At 63.8% G+C, this 15,542-nt stretch overlaps 3 protein-coding genes across 6 annotated transcripts; 1 reads left to right on the top strand and 2 right to left on the bottom strand.

The window, feature by feature from the left end:
* Nucleotides 1–8: 8 nt before the first annotated feature.
* Nucleotides 9–4,626, top strand: LOC138064631 (B-cell differentiation antigen CD72-like). 2 transcript variants are annotated; one of them, XM_068928079.1, is made up of 7 exons: nucleotides 9–193; nucleotides 277–372; nucleotides 936–1,025; nucleotides 1,347–1,661; nucleotides 1,771–1,919; nucleotides 2,198–2,310; nucleotides 2,953–4,626. In XM_068928079.1, the coding sequence occupies exons 1-7, from the start codon at nucleotides 109–111 to the stop codon at nucleotides 3,098–3,100; spliced, it is 996 nt and encodes a 331-aa protein (XP_068784180.1). In that variant the 5' UTR covers nucleotides 9–108; the 3' UTR covers nucleotides 3,101–4,626. The 2 variants fall into 2 exon arrangements, with proteins under 2 accessions (XP_068784180.1, XP_068784181.1); XM_068928080.1 differs by having other exon boundaries at nucleotides 2,213–2,310; nucleotides 2,953–3,658.
* Nucleotides 4,627–5,793: 1,167 nt separating this feature from the next.
* LOC138064632 (B-cell differentiation antigen CD72-like) lies at nucleotides 5,794–10,116 on the bottom strand. Of its 2 annotated transcripts, none has more exons than XM_068928081.1 (7): nucleotides 8,307–10,116; nucleotides 8,128–8,223; nucleotides 7,478–7,567; nucleotides 6,842–7,156; nucleotides 6,584–6,732; nucleotides 6,196–6,305; nucleotides 5,794–5,945 (listed from the first exon to the last, which is right to left on the bottom strand). In XM_068928081.1, the coding sequence occupies exons 1-7, from the start codon at nucleotides 8,389–8,391 to the stop codon at nucleotides 5,798–5,800; spliced, it is 993 nt and encodes a 330-aa protein (XP_068784182.1). In that variant the 5' UTR covers nucleotides 8,392–10,116; the 3' UTR covers nucleotides 5,794–5,797. The 2 variants fall into 2 exon arrangements, with proteins under 2 accessions (XP_068784182.1, XP_068784183.1); XM_068928082.1 differs by having other exon boundaries at nucleotides 6,196–6,290.
* Nucleotides 10,117–10,262: 146 nt separating this feature from the next.
* Nucleotides 10,263–15,297, bottom strand: LOC138064633 (killer cell lectin-like receptor subfamily B member 1B allele A). 2 transcript variants are annotated; one of them, XM_068928083.1, is made up of 6 exons: nucleotides 14,419–15,297; nucleotides 13,767–13,877; nucleotides 12,975–13,055; nucleotides 12,071–12,219; nucleotides 11,238–11,341; nucleotides 10,263–10,649 (listed from the first exon to the last, which is right to left on the bottom strand). In XM_068928083.1, the coding sequence occupies exons 1-6, from the start codon at nucleotides 14,756–14,758 to the stop codon at nucleotides 10,451–10,453; spliced, it is 984 nt and encodes a 327-aa protein (XP_068784184.1). In that variant the 5' UTR covers nucleotides 14,759–15,297; the 3' UTR covers nucleotides 10,263–10,450. The 2 variants fall into 2 exon arrangements, with proteins under 2 accessions (XP_068784184.1, XP_068784185.1); XM_068928084.1 differs by having other exon boundaries at nucleotides 12,071–12,177; nucleotides 14,419–15,244.
* Nucleotides 15,298–15,542: the final 245 nt, after the last annotated feature.

The raw sequence follows: 15,542 nt of genomic DNA, 5'->3' as shown, positions 1-15,542 counted from the left end.
TTCTCCTTTACACCCTAGAGAGACGGTGTGATCGCGGGGGAGCAAGAGCATCCCAGCAAAGCAGAGCTGGAGCCAGCGGGGCCCAGAGCACGGCCAGCTCCTGTCCACATGGCCCAGAGTGTGGTTTATGCTGACCTGAGGTTTACCAAGGTGCCTGCGGGACGCAGCACGCCCTGCCAGGCGCTGGAGGCAGGTGAGAGCCCCCGGGAGCCCCACAGCGGCCCGCCCCGGGCCCGGGCCCCACAGACTCACCCGCTCTCCCCTGCCTGCCCACAGCCCTGTGCGAGGACGAGGCGGAGAGCCCCTACGAGAACGTGCAGCCGGAGCAGGTGACCGTGGGACAGGATGGGCAGGGGGCCCGGCCCAGCCCAGGTGAGTGCCCAGCTCAGGGCCCCCCGCACCTCGGGGAGCCCAGGTGTGGGGCGAGGGGGGTGGGGGGTGCTCCTATCCCCACCCCACGGGGACGAAGGGCAGGAGGCTGGGGACTGGCGATGGAGTTCCCCTCCGCTCGTGGGGACTGTGCTTGGTGGTGGCAGCACGTGGAGCTGGGGCCCTGCTGCGCCGGGTCATGCTTCTGGGCGGCGGGGTGGTTGGGGCTGCACCATCCGGGCCAGCGGGACAGCAGGGCATGGGCAGCGGCCGCCGGCATGTCCTCTTCATGGATGGGAGCACTTCCCCACTGCGCCAGCAGCTGCTTTTGGCCCCGCATCCCTGGGGAGCCGAGGGGGCCGGGACCCACATCCCTGTCCTGTGCCCGCGTGGGTGCCCACCGGGTCCCCACGGCGCCCCGTTGGCTGCCAGCCCCGGCTGCTCCCGGCAGGAGAGCTGGGGGCTGCGCGGGGTGACCAGGCTGGCGGCGGCTCTCTGCGGGGACGCCGGAGGCAGCAGCGGGGCCCGTGGGGCGGCTGATGCCGGTGGCCGGTGGTGTGTTGCAGGGCCCTGGCGCCGGCTGTGGTCCGTGCCCGCGGGGCTGCTGGCAGCCTGCCTGCTGCTGCTGGCCGTCGCCGTCGCCCTGGGGCTGTGCTGTGAGTAGGGGCTGCTCTGGGCACCGCCGGGGCCGTGGGGCGGCTGGGCAGCGGGGCACGGGGCGGCGGGTGAGCGGCAGGAGGGAGGGAGAGGAGGGCCGTGAGCCAGGGGAAGAAGCCGTGGGGCTGGGCGGCGCCGTGGGGCCGTCTGGGGCAGGCGCTCGGCGGTGGCGCATGGCTCGGGGCAGCGCCCCGGGGACTCCCCTCTGCCGCGCCAGCCGGGCTGTGCCCACGCTGCACCCCGCACCGTGGGGCCAGTGCCGGCGTCCCCCTGCCCGGCCGTCCCGGCCCCGTCCCACAGCTCCCACCCCCCGTCCCCAGACCTGCAGGTCACCCGCAGGCTGCAGGACGCCTCCCGGGCGCACGCGGCCGAGCGCGGCCGCCTCTCGCAGCAGGTGAGCGTGCAGGAGCAGAGCCTGGAGCAGGCACAGCTGGAGCTGGCGCGGGCCAGAGCGGAGCTGCAGCGAGCGTGGCTGGAGGGCAACAGCAGCCGGCTGGAGCTGGGGCACCGCGACGCCGAGCTGGAGCACGTCACGGGCACCCTGAGGCGGACGGAGACGGAGCTGCAGGACGTGAAGGGGAAGCTCAATGCCAGTGAGATCACCGTGAGCAGCCTGCGCGCCTGTGTAAATACAGGTAGGGCTGTGGCGGGCTGGGGGCCGGGGGGCGACGTCTTTTGGGGAGATGCCGGGGGACGTTCCCGGGCCGGGCCGGGAGCACCCCTGAGCACCGCCCGTGCCCCCAGATTGCTGCCCCCCGGGCTGGGTGCTGTACAGGGGCAAGTGCCTCTTCATCTCGGCGGAGAAGAAGAGCTGGTGGGACAGCAAGGAGTACTGTGAAAGTAAATCCTCTCTGCTCCTCGTGCAAGGCCGCTGGGAGTCATGGACCCTGCCGGTATGGAGGGAGGGTGGCTGTGGCCACCCTGGGGGGTGGTGGCGATTGCTGGGGCCACGCAGAGCCCTGGGGGGCGAGAGGCAGCAGCAGGCGTGGGGCAGAGCCCGCGCGGCGCTTGGTGGCCGTGGGACCGCAGAGCTGCGGGATGGTGCTGGGGTGGCCCCGCTGCCTGCTGCCCCGAGCCCCATCCTGGCCAGGGGCCGAGCAGGAGCAGGGCTGAGCCCTGGTGCTCCTGGGCCCCCAGGTGGGCGCAGGGCAATGGGGTAAGTGATTAGCAGCTTCTCTCCCCCCAGCATTTTATGACGGCGGTGGATGCCCACTACTGGATCGGTGTGAAACTTTTTGGTTGGAAGAAGCAAGTAGTGTGGCTGGACAGTGAGTTCTTTGACATGTAAGTGTAGCAGTCCCACCTTTGAGGCCATATCCAGTTCACCCCGACCCAGAAGGGTTGGTGGGAAGGTTCCTATTGGGTCTCTATTCCACCCTCCTACTCACGATAGGACTATGACCAGTGATAGAGCAGGGCAAACCTTAAAAACCTCCATGGTCAGAAGTGTCCCCATGAACCGGGGTCACCACTCCTGTTTCACCCCAGGATGCTCCCCAAGCTGTGCTGGGGAAGAATCACCCTTGGCTCTCCTTCCCCAAGGATATGGCCACACTGGGGGAGGGCACAGCATCTGATGGGAGCGGAGGGCAGAGGGCAGACTGCGAGCGTAGCAGAGGAGCTGAGAGCGGGTCTGCCCCTCTGGACTGGCTCTCCACCACAAAGGGTTTAATGGCCTGTGGAAAGGGGGGGAAGCCAGGCACACTTGACCCCCAGGCATCACAGTCCCAGCGCATGGCATGGTGCCATGCATGCACAGTAAGGAGGGAGGATGCCGGTGGTGGAGCAAGGGGAACATGGCTCTTTCTAAGACTGGTCCCAGTGTGAGGCACCCCTGCCTGCCCCAGATGTACTGGAGCCTGTGGGAACAGGCAGCCACAGTGGGGACGCTGTCCCTGCTCATCTAAAATGTGTCTTCTCTTCGAGATACAAAAAATTGCCAAATTGCGGACTATCAAGTGCTGGGAAAATGGTGAGTGTAAAATGCTCGGAAAAACACCCATGGATCTGCGAGCAGGCCCCAGAGCTGAGCAGTGCATCCAAGACCCTGTTTCCTCTCCTGGCCAAGGGGTGATTGCGACTCCCCTGCCCTGTCACAACAACACACGGGGACAGGATCTGGGGCTGCACTGGGGAGGCACCCTCACCCAGGCTGCAATACAAGCATCCACACTGCACCCTTGCCTCAGCCGTGTTGCAAAGCTCTGGGGAGACAGTCTGGGAAAGAGGCTGTATTGTAAAGCAAGACTTCTGGAAAACAATTGGTATTTCCCTCTCTCACACCATGCTCACACTTATACCCCCTACCACCTGCCCTCCAGCGCCCGGATGCGTGTGCCCACGTGCCCCAGCCAGCACGGCTCACGGCACCTCAGGGGCAGAGGATGCCGGTACCGAGCCCTGCTCATGCCTGCTGTGTTCATCTGAAGCTGTCGATTGTGTGCTGGCGGCGGTGTGCCTTTGGCACCTTTTTGGAGCTGGGGATGATGGTGCCACTTGTGTCCCTGACCTGTCCCCCTCTGGGAGTGCTCTGGATTGCCTGGTCGCCCCTTGCCTCCTGTGCTGGCTGTCGGCAACTCCTGTCCTGACCTTCCTCCTCCCACCATCACCTTCCCACAGCCTCAGCCTGTCCCTTGGTTTAGCCCTGCTCTTGACCAGTGACATGTCACTGGTGACATCTTCTTGTCACTGGTGGCAACCCTCTGGGGTCAGCCCCACGGCCAATACTCTTTAAACCCTTCATGGGTGCCTTGGATGCAGGCTGGGGAAGGCCCTCAGCAAGCTGACAGGTGACACCAAGTTGCAGGAGTGGTCGGTATGCTGGAGGGCAGGGCTGTCATTCAGTTGGGCCTGGAGAAATGGGGTGATGGGAACTTGCTGATGTTCAACCAAGGGAAAGACTCAGTCCCCAAAATGGGAAGGAGAAACCCCTTGCACCAAGACAGGCTGGGGCCAATGGATGGGCAAGGAAGCAGCAGTGCCACAAAAGGCATGGGGGACCCGAGACCAAGAGGCTGGATAGGGCCCAGCCATGTATCCTTACAGTGATGGTGCTCAGCGGCATCACAGGCTGTGCTGGCCAGAGCACAGGAAGTGGGACCAGGGACGAGCGTTAGCCCCTCCGCTGGCGCTGGGGAGACTGTGTCTGGACTCCTGTGGGCAAGGGCGACTCGCACAGGCAGGACCGAGCCATGGATTTGCAGGATAGCTGACATTGGAGGGGGACCCTGGAGCTAGCGATTCCAACCTCACAGCCTTGCAGCACCATGGCCCTGCCCCACCAGCATCCTTCCACACTGCCTCTTCTCTCCCAGAAGCTGCCGGTGTTCAGCTTTGCTAGGTGGTCCCCACCTTCACATCCCTCTCTGAAAAGTGCCTTTCTCTGGAAACACTGTGGGCAACGGAGGCTCAGGGCTAGCTCTGGACTTCCTTACTGCACCAGGGCCAGGCTTGGCACACTGCTCCCTCATCTGCTCCCCTGCAGTCTCAGAGCTCCCCAGTCCCACTCTGATCTTAAGGATTTTCCCCCTATTGTCTCAGATCTTTCCCATTGTCTCAGGGTTCCCCATCGTACCACTTCTGCCTATGGTCTCCGGGCTCCCCCATGCCCCCCCCCAATCTCCCCTGGGACCTTAGGGTTCCCACTGCACCCCCATTTCCCCCTATGGTCTCCGGGCTCTGCACTGCACCCCATTTCCTCCGTGGCCTCAGGGCTCCCCAGCACTCCCCTATTTCCCTCCATGGTCTCCAGGCTCTGCACTGCACCCCATTTCCCCTGTAGTCTCAGGGCTCTGCACTGCACCCTGATTTCCCCCGTGGTCTTTGGGCTTCTACTGCACCTCCCTTTCTCCCCATGCTCTCTGGGCCCCCCAGCACTCCCCCACCTGACCAGGAGAAGCAAAAGGTTGCTGCACCCCCTTTATTCTGCCCCAGCCCTGCTTCCAATAACCACAAGCTTGGGCACACACAGTCAACCCAGCACCACCGTCCTCGCATCCCAAAAGCCCCCTGCTCCATCCTCATGCTCGCAGCTGGGCCTGGGCACCTCTCCAGCTGCTGTGTAGCTCCAGCGTGCATCTCTGAACTGTGGGCTGCCTTCGGGCCATGGCCAGGGCCAGGACCCCCTGGCTCTGCCCTGAAGCCACATCAGCCCTGCCGGACAGTGTACCCAGAAGCAGGCTGTCCCTGGGCCACAGCAGGGAGAGCAATGTTGTGAGGGTCAGAGGGCATGGGAAGGTGATGGTGGGAGGAGGAAGGTCAGGACAGGAGTTGCCGACAGCCAGCACAGGAGGCAAGGGGCGACCAGGCAATCCAGAGCACTCCCAGAGGGGGACAGGTCAGGGACACAAGTGGCACCATCATCCCCAGCTCCAAAAAGGTGCCAAAGGCACACCGCCGCCAGCACACAATCGACAGCTTCAGATGAACACAGCAGGCATGAGCAGGGCTCGGTACCGGCATCCTCTGCCCCTGAGGTGCCGTGAGCCGTGCTGGCTGGGGCACGTGGGCACACGCATCCGGGTGCTGGAGGGCAGGTGGTAGGGGGTATAAGTGTGAGCATGGTGTGAGAGAGGGAAATACCAATTGTTTTCCAGAAGTCTTGCTTTACAATACAGCCTCTTTCCCAGACTGTCTCCCCAGAGCTTTGCAACACGGCTGAGGCAAGGGTGCAGTGTGGATGCTTGTATTGCAGCCTGGGTGAGGGTGCCTCCCCAGTGCAGCCCCAGATCCTGTCCCCGTGTGTTGTTGTGACAGGGCAGGGGAGTCGCAATCACCCCTTGGCCAGGAGAGGAAACAGGGTCTTGGATGTACTGCTCAGCTCTGGGGCCTGCTCGCAGATCCATGGGAGTTTCTCTGAACAGAAGAGAAACCTTACTTCCCCAGAGTGTGATGCTCCACAGTCCATGTAATAGGGCAGCCTAGAAGGGAAGGAGAATGTCAGAGGTGCAAGGACAGCACCTCATGCTCCTACCCTTCTCCCAGTCCTGCTGTGCTGCCCATGCAGCAGAAGATGAAGGCCACCACAGCTGGGACAGAAAGTCCAGAGTGTTGCCAATGACCAATCATTGACCCCATTGCTAGGAGCAGGGACAGGCACCTGTTCCTCAAGGCTGAGAAAGGTAGAAAAGCTCTAGGGGAGGTCCAAGCAGCCAGGACTGCTCTGCTTACATGCTAGGTGTCTTGTCCAGCCACTCAACTGTCGTTCTCCAAGAGGAATACATTGCGCCAATCCAGTACCGGGCACCCGCCACTGTCATAAAATGCTGGGGGGAGAGAAGCTGCTAATCACTTACCCCATTGCCCCACGCCCACCTGGGGGCCCAGGAGCACCAGGGCTCAGCCCTGCTCCTGCTCGGCCCCTGGCCAGGATGGGGCTCGGGGCAGCAGGCAGCGGGGCCACCCCAGCACCATCCCGCAGCTCTGCGGTCCCACGGCCACCAAGCGCCGCGCGGGCTCTGCCCCACGCCTGCTGCTGCCTCTCGTCCCCCAGGGCTCTGCGTGGCCCCAGCAATCGCCACCACCCCCCAGGGTGGCCACAGCCACCCTCCCTCCATACCGGCAGGGTCCATGACTCCCAGCGGCCTTGCACGAGGAGCAGAGAGGATTTACTTTCACAGTACTCTTTGCTGTCCCACCAGCTCTTCTTCTCCGCCGAGATGAAGAGGCACTTGCCCCTGTACAGCACCCAGCCCGGGGGACAGCAATCTGGGGGCACGGGCGGTGCTCAGGGGTGCTCCCGGCCCGGCCCGGGAACGTCCCCCGGCATCTCCCCAAAAGACGTCGCCCCCTGGCCCCCAGCCCGCCACAGCCCTACCTGTATTTACACAGGCGCGCAGGCTGCTCACGGTGATCTCACTGGCACTGAGCTTCCCCTTCACGTCCTGCAGCTCCGTCTCCGTCCGCCTCAGGGTGCCCGTGACGCACTCCAGCTCGGCGTCGCGGTGCCCCAGCTCCAGCCGGCTGCTGTTGCCCTCCAGCCACGCTTGCTGCAGCTCCGCTCTGGCCCGCGCCAGCTCCAGCTGCGCCTGCTCCAGGCTCTGCTCCTGCACGCTCACCTGCTGCGAGAGGCGGCCGCGCTCGGCCGCGTGCGCCCGGGAGGCGTCCTGCAGCCTGCGGGTGACCTGCAGGTCTGGGGACGGGGGGTGGGAGCTGTGGGACGGGGCCGGGACGGCCGGGCAGGGGGACGCCGGCACTGGCCCCACGGTGCGGGGTGCGGCGTGGGCACAGCCCGGCTGGCGCGGCAGAGGGGAGTCCCCGGGGCGCTGCCCCAAGCCACGCGCCACCGCCGAGTGCCTGCCCCAGACGGCCCCACGGCGCCGCCCAGCCCCACGGCTTCTTCCCCTGGCTCACGGCCCTCCTCTCCCTCCCTTCTGCCGCTCACCCGCCGCCCCGTGCCCCGCTGCCCAGCCGCCCCACGGCCCCGGCGGTGCCCAGAGCAGCCCCTACTCACAGCACAGCCCCAGGGCGACGGCGACGGCCAGCAGCAGCAGGCAGGCTGCCAGCAGCCCCGCGGGCACGGACCACAGCCGGCGCCAGGGCCCTGCAACACACCACCGGCCACCGGCATCAGCCGCCCCACGGGCCCCGCTGCTGCCTCCGGCGTCCCCGCAGAGAGCCACTGCCAGCCTGGTCACCCCGCGCAGCCCCCAGCTCTCCTGCCGGGAGCAGCCGGGGCTGGCAGCCAACGGGGCGCCGTGGGGACCCGGTGGGCACCCACGCGGGCACAGGACAGGGATGTGGGCCCCGGCCCCCTCGGCTCCCCAGGGATGCGGGGCCAAAAGCAGCTGCTGGCGCAGTGGGGAAGTGCTCCCATCCATGAAGAGGACGTGCCGGCGGCCGCTGCCCATGCCCTGCTGTCCCGCTGGCCCGGATGGTGCAGCCCCAACCACCCCGCTGCCCAGCATGACCCGGCGCAGCAGGGCCCCAGCTCCACGTGCTGCCACCACCAAGCACAGTCCCCACGAGCGGAGGGGAACTCCATCGCCAGTCCCCAGCCTCCTGCCCTTCGTCCCCGTGGGGTGGTGATAGGAGCACCCCCCACCCCCCTCGCCCCACACCTGGGCTCCCCGAGGTGCGGGGGGCCCTGAGCTGGGCACTCACCTGGGCTGGGCCGGGCCCCCTGCCCATCCTGCCCCACGGGTACCTGCCCCGGCTGCACGTTCTCGTAGGGGCTCTCCGCCTCGTCCTCGCACAGGGCTGTGGGCAGGCAGGGGAGAGCGGGTGAGTCTGTGGGGCCCGGGCCTGGGGCGGGCCGCTGTGGGGCTCCCGGGGGCTCTCACCTGCCTCCAGCGCCTGGCAGGGCGTGCTGCGTCCCGCAGGCACCTTGGTAAACCTCAGGTCAGCATAAACCACACTCTGGGCCATGTGCACAAGAGCTGGCTGTCCCCCAGGCAGCTCCAGATCAGGGACTTTCTACTCTGCTATGCTGAGATCTGGCAGCAGATTTGTGGCTCATACAATTGGGGTGGAGCAACTTCTTGCTTTGCAAGAAAGCAGAAGTGCTCACGCTATCTGCAAATTATAGATTACTTCTGGGCAGCTGTTGCTGTAGGGGGAGCTAACTGTTCTCCATCCTGGACACCATGCTCTGCTCCCTAAAGGGTCCCAGCCCTACGGTACAACGAAGAAGGATGGTCATCTGCTCTACCAGTCTATGAGGAGACCCTGGCCCCAGTGCTTACTGGCCACAGTGGATCCATGCTGTGCAGTGTCACAAGTCTGCAGGCAGGAGCAAGCCTCAGGGACAGCATAGGCCCTATCACAGTGGGATGCATCGGTTGGCAATCTCCTGGGGCATCTACAGTCAGAGACCCCCATGCTGCAGAGCGATGTGACAATAGTAATAAGAAATGAAATGATGCTGTAGAAACCTTCAACACTGGTAGAACCTTGTGACAATAGTGATAAAAAGTGAGAGACAGGAGCAAGCAAGGAAACAATAAGACATGATCGAGTAGACCCTTAGGCTTGTGATTGGTTTAAGCTACTGTCCCTGGGGAAGAACAGTGAGGAAACTATAGAAGATCAATGCCAGCTAGTGCAAGAGCGGACCCTGCTGTGTGTCCTGACCACAGGACGACCACCAGGTGTGAAGGGGATGCCTGCATCGTGATTCCTCTGTGAGAGATGGGGCATTGAGGATCGAATTTCCTGAGACAGCAACTTGGCTGCAAACCTGAAGAGCACGTAGTATAGCATTTAGTGCCTGGCTATAGCAAATTAGGCTAAGATAAATCTACAAAGGAGTAATAAATGCGCACTGCTTGTGGTCATGCTACACCTGGACTCCTTGCTTTTTACGGTTCTCCCATAAGTTATTGACCATTGGAAAAAATCCTTAGGCACAAGGCCACCACGCAGCAGCCATTCTCAGAGGGGGCAGAGCAGAGAGGTCTCTGGCTCATCCCGGCTTAGGTGACACAAAGGGGACACCCACGAAGGGACCAAGCAGCAGGTTTGGTGAGAGGCAATGCAGGGAAAGGAGGTCTGATCTAAGGGGCCAGAGGGGGCTGAGCACGACCTGGCATCATTCGCAGGAGCACTCAGGGGCAGGAGTGCAAGGCGTAGGTAGCGCGTGGGCTGGCTCAGCGGGAAAGGCAGCTGTCCCCAACTGGCCTTGGCCCTGCTTCCTCCCTCCGCCCACGCTCCTGCCTGCTGCAGGCACTGGGCTTCCTCTGCTCTTCACTGTCCCCATCCCACCACCCATCTGGGTGAGAGCCAGGCTGTGATCCATCGTGAAGGGCAGGAGGGGCAGCAAGGGAGGGCTGTGCAGGCTCTGTGTGCTGCTGGCACGACCCCGGTGGCCAGTTTCAAACCAATGATAGCCATCACCACCGAGCAGGGCTTTTAGACTCTCATGCACCACTCAGTCTCAAAGTGAAGTGAGTGCATTCACTGTGACCTCCACAGACCACGCAGGCATGAGGACACAAGCTGCTGCACAGGCCAAACCCTCTGCCGGGACCAGAGAGGCACCGGCTGCCTTCCCTGAAGAGCTACAAATCTCCAGCAGCGGGTGCAGCCAGCAAGCCCAGAGCTTTGGGGAGACCCGTCCCAGCTCCACGGGAGCTGCTCCACACTGCCCCCATGCCACAGGGACCCTTGGGTCAATCCTGGCCCCCAGCCACCTCCCCTAGTGCAGTTTCCAACCAGGCTGACAATGCTGTGGGTGCCACAACTCTGCGGTGACGGCAGAGCCTCCCCCTCAGCACTTTGCCCCAAAGACAGCTACAGCATCCATGCGCCAGAGTTTATTGCCGAAGTTCACAGATCCGGGCTGGGGGGGAAGAAGAGCTCTGCGTTAGGAGACCGCAATCTAGGATGCCAGTGTGCAGGAGCTCGGATCAGGCTGGACTGCAGGGGTAGGATAGGGGTGGTGGGGTCCCTGCGCTGCCAGAGTGGCCATGCTGGAGGTCCTTGCAGGTCACCAGGGCCCCGCGCAGGTGTAGGTGGTGTTCCCCCAGAGGAAGGTGGGGGGTGCAGACTGGACCCATTGCAGGGCAGCAGCGCTCTTCTCACAGATCCAGCCGCGGGCTTCCCCACACGGGCCGCCAGATAGCCCTGAGCCAGATACCCTCCCACAGGCCAGGAAAGAGCTGGTGAAACGCTGGATTGGGAAGAGCCTGCACAGAGAGAGTGGGGTGAGATGGCTTGGGGTAGGATGGGATGGAGTGAGACGGGATGGGGGCCAGAGGGGTTGGGGGTGAGACGGGATGAGGCAGGCTGATCAGCTCCTCCTCTGCCAAGGGACTGGAGACTGCGCAGAGATGCCACAGGGGCAAAGCTAACCCTCACCATGGAGCAGTGCCCCTCGGCCATCCTCCCCTGCCCAGGGTACCCATCTCGATCTCTTCCCATCCTGTCCCTGCCCATCCTGCATGCAGCACCCTGGGCCCTTCCTGACAGGTCTCAGCACCAGCTGCACCTAGAAGAGCTCCCAGGACCTCATGCTGGAAACCTGCTCTTGGGGGATCCCCCAGCCTTGCATCCAGACCTCGTTTGTCCCCAGGGTGTGAATGATAGGGTCAGACCTCTGCAATCTTCCCTCCCCTAAAATGCCCCAGTGTAGCCCTGAGAGGGGAGAGGTGGCCAAGTTGGGGAGCACATCTCTGCCCGTCTGCACTCTCCCTGTCCCCCAGTCACCTCCCAGAGCCCGGGGATGGGACAGGATCCCCAGCAACCCTGGCTGGGGGGCAAGCTGAAAGCCTTACCCCTTCAGCGCAGTGCCATCCAGCCACTTCCAGTCAGCCCGGGAACTGTCACGCTTCAGCCCCACGTGAAACATATCCGTGTCGGACATGCGCGTCAGGAACGCCTGGTGCACAAGGAGACAAGTGTGAGCTGCCTGAAGGGCCGACATGCTGCTGCTGGCACGGGCACTTGCACATCATGCCCAGACACTCCCACAGACAGACACGGCCACATACCCCCCACGCCAGCAGGAGTTCACACTACTGCATGCCTGCACATGTGAACGCATGCGTGTGCGCTCTTGGAGGGGTGGTCATGCCACACACGGGAACATGCAGCAGCCAGATGGGATGGCTGGAGCAGCATGGAGCTGGGTATAGCTCACTCCCATGACTGAATGTGGTTGGGGGCAGGCTGTGGGGCAGAGCCTGCTGCTGCTGTGTGCCAGGCCAGGAGAAATGCAAGGCCGACGCACTGGAGGGACACCCTGCCCGACCCTTCAGGCATAGCCCCAGCGATCAGGAATGAGAGCTGTACAGTGCGGGCAGAGCATCACCAGCTCTCCGGCTGAAGGCTTGGCTGTGCTCTTGGCACGTGAGCCACAGCAGGGGAGATTGCACCCCATCACTGCCGTAATGCCAAGCCATGGCATTGCTTGATCCTTGCTGTCCTGCCTCCCCAAGAAGGTGGGGACAACAAGGTAGGGTGCACAATTTGGTGCGGGTGGTCAATTTGATAGAGGTGGTCAAGGTGGTCATCAGCTACAGTTTGGTAGAGGTGGTCAAGGTGGTCGTGGCCCGATGCCCACAGGTGGGTTAGACAAGCTGGTTGGGTGTCAGCAGGGTGCACTCACCAGGGTGGCGTTAGTTCGGATGGTGACCAGCTGTGCCCCTCTGGAGCAGCAGTCCTCTTTGCTCTGCTCCCAGGTCTTTTTGGCAGAAGAGAAGTAGTAGCACTGACCTGCGTCCCAGAACCAGCCAGCTGGGCAGAACTGGCATCGCCCTGCACACCAGAAAAGCAGCCTGCCCATGGCTCTGGGAGCAGCTGGGACAGGGAAGCCACCAGGGGCTCCCACCAGCTCCCAGCCTGCGCTCAGAGCTGCTGCAGCAGGGTGCAAAAGGGGCAGCCAGGGAGCCATGGCACCAGGCTGTACAACCAACCCACCATGCTCCTGTGGCTGCCCCATGGAGAAGACCCCTACATTGGTGTCTTCCTCCGGAGGCCCAGCTCCCACATCCCATCTCCAGCCCTGCAGGACTCTGGTGGGAGCCCCGATGGAGGTGGGTTAGTTACATGAAGGGGTTGGCACAGGGGAGGTGAGCCAGAGAAGGGTGCTCCAGGTTCAGTGGAGTGATACAAGGATCCCCTACATTTGCAAAGTGCTGGGAATACAATCAGGATTTCAGCTTTCCTGGAGGCCAGTCTAAAGAGAGCATCTGACCCTGTCTGGCTCACAGACGCTCATAGCAAGCAATAACCCTGCAGCTTGCCTGGGGCTGGTGGCGTGTCGAGGTGAAGGTGAGCTGCCATGGGGTTCTCTCTCCCAAACAGGTCCTGGCAATGCAGCATGTTCAGCAACACCGGGGCAGCTCTCCAGGCCACGAGCCAGAGGCCCAGCAGCAAGAATGGAGGGAGACTGAGGTGGGGGCATGGTCCGGTGGGAGCCCCCGCTCCAGCAGGCAGTAGGGCCAGATCCTGCCCCTTGTATCGCCAGATCCTCTCCAAACCTTGCCCAGAAGCCCACCAAGCTCTCCTACCTTGCGGACTCTGTCGCCCACCGCTGAGGCTCTCTTCCGTGCTCCAGGGATCATGGGTGCAGCCTGCCAGTTGCCCTAAAACTATGCACCAAGAGCACAGTAGTGACCCTGCCAGCCAGCCTGCAGGTCCCAGGCCAGCTTTTGCTCCCAGCAGCACCCAGTGAACGCTCCCATGACTGGGAGCCCCACAAGAGCCACAGCCAGCCCACCGCTGAAGGCTTCCCCCTCTCTTTAAGCCAGCCAAGCCTGCCGAGGCCCTTGCAGCTCTTGCTGTGCTTCTGAGCCCATCACATGACAGGCTTTCACAGAAAGTGCTTCTTTCTCTCAGTTTCAGTCTCGCTGCTCTTGGTCCTGTCTTCATCTCATTGCCAGGTGATGGAGCGGGATGCCCCAGGGCCCTTCCTGAGCCCACGCTTTCCTCCCCGCCTTTCACTCCCCCACACTGGAGGCACTCCAGACAGGCAGGCCTGGGACCTGCACCTCGCCTCACCAATTTTGCTACTTGCCCCTGAGCCTGGAAGCATGCAACACCCTTGGCTCTGAACAGGAGGGACCAGCTCCGCACGCAGCGCCCGGAGGGGAAAGTTCAGGCTCTGCTTGTGCCTGCAGTGGTGTCGGGGCAGCTGCTCTTTTGACAGCCCTGCAGCTCTGTCCCCGTCCAGCACACGCACAGCACGGACCGCGCTGTGCCGAGGCCGACCCCGAACCCCCAGCCCCGGCTGCGGTGAGCCTTGGCACCACATGAGCAGTTGGAGGGGCACCGGCAGTGACTGGACGTAAGTGGGTACTCACAGTGGAAGCTCAAGCCAACGAGGACAATTTGTGCCAGCAGGAGCAGCAGGCAAAGGAGAGCCAGGCTGAGGGCTGCACAGCGCCAGGGCAGCTGCTTCAGCCGCTGAGGAGCTGTGAGAGAGAGATAACCAGGGTCCTGAGGGCTCTCTGGGAGAGCAGCAGGGATCCGCCGTGCCAGGAAAGGTCTGTGCACCCTAGGAGGGTCTCAGGAGGGCATCAGGGGAGCCTGCTGCTCTGCGGACATCAGACTCCTGCAGACAACATCCCTCAGGAAAAGTGCAACACTGCTGTGGGCCAGAGGGAGAGCCCAGTTGCAGGGCCCAGATCCTGCTAGAAGTCGTCCCCCTGCAGACGGTGCTTGGCATGGGGGGAGCAGGAGTGCGTGCATCACGCATCTGGCGTGCAGTGAATGTCCCCTGCCCCTGAACCCCTCCTGCCCCGCAGCCCCAGAGCAGGCAGTCTGCCAGGCAGCTGGAGAGGAGCTGCTTGGCAGAGGTGCAGGAGCAGATACCTGAAAAGAGTGAGTGGAGTGGGAGCACTTTCTGGGGGAAAATGGCCCTGCAAAGAAAAATGAGCTGCAAGGGGAAGTGGCGGGGAGAGACGGGGATGCCACAGGGGCGAGCGGGGCAGGGGGTCGCCAGCATGCTGTTACCTGGTGGCGGGGGGAAGTGCAGATCAGCGTACGTGACCCTCTCTTCCATCCCGCGGTGTCTCGCTGTGCACTCCACCGGCGAAGCAGCAACCCCCTCCCTGCCCCCTTCCGCAGCCCAGTGTTGTGCGAAATGGAAAGTGTCACTTCCTGGCAATATCCCCAGAGACACCACCAAGGCCGCAGCCCCTCCGGGAGCCCCAGCATCGCTGGCTCCCCTGGCGAGGGGGAGCCCCAGGCAAGGCTGAGACCCAGGAGTTCCCGGCACAAGGAAACCAACCCAGCAGCCCCGCTCGCACAGCCCACGCCGCCCTGCCACCACGGCAGGCTGGGCCTCGCACATGGCCCTGTTACCAGCCCTTTCCCCAGGTTCAGGGGGTGGTGAACAGCATGGTCCTGCTCGTCCCCTGCCCAGCTGAGCACCCTGCGGCGTGCTCAGCAGATCAGCCTCGGGAACTGGGGTGGGGGGGTGTCTCTGCTACCCTGAGGAGCAGGACATGGGGCCCCATCCTCGTCCCCAAACTCTGCGTGCTCAGAAGCAGCAAGGAGGCAGCGGAGCACTTCTTCAAATGTGGTTTCTGGTGTCTTTTTTGCATGGGGCTGCAGCTGTGCGAGCACTGCCTGGAAAGCCCGAGGCTGCCTGCTCCTTCCCTTCCCCGAAGACCGGCAGGCTGCTCTGTCCTCACTCCCTCTGCACCCTGCACCCGCCTTGTGCCTGCGAAGGCTGCGGGGGGGGGGAGTCTCCAACCCCCCCGTCCCCCCAGGGGTGGGCTCTGCCCCGCGGCTCCGCGCAGGGGCAGCGCATCTCCGCCCCCGCGAGCGCGGAGCCAGCCCGGGGCGGGGGAATCCACGGCCGGGACTACGTTTCCCAGCGGCTCCTCCCGAGGCTGCGGGTCGCACATGCTCGGTGCGGCGGCCGGCGCAGTTCCCGGCGCGGCGCGGGGCGGTGCGGCGGGTCCCCGGGGCGGCTCCCGCTGCAGCTCGCCGTGCAGCGCGGGGGCTCCCGGTGCGCTTCCCGGTGCAGCGCGGAGGCTCCCGCTGCAGCTCCCGGTGCGCCCCCGGGAGCGCACGCCGTGGGACTGCACCCGGCCCGGCCCGGCCCGGCCCTGCCTCGCCGCCAGCCCGGG

Source organism: Struthio camelus, chromosome Z (assembly GCF_040807025.1).
Source record: "Struthio camelus isolate bStrCam1 chromosome Z, bStrCam1.hap1, whole genome shotgun sequence".
In the NCBI taxonomy this organism is placed as follows: Eukaryota; Metazoa; Chordata; class Aves; order Struthioniformes; family Struthionidae; genus Struthio; species Struthio camelus.
Note: the sequence above shows the minus strand (reverse complement) of the source record. Positions and strands in the feature narration are given on the sequence as shown.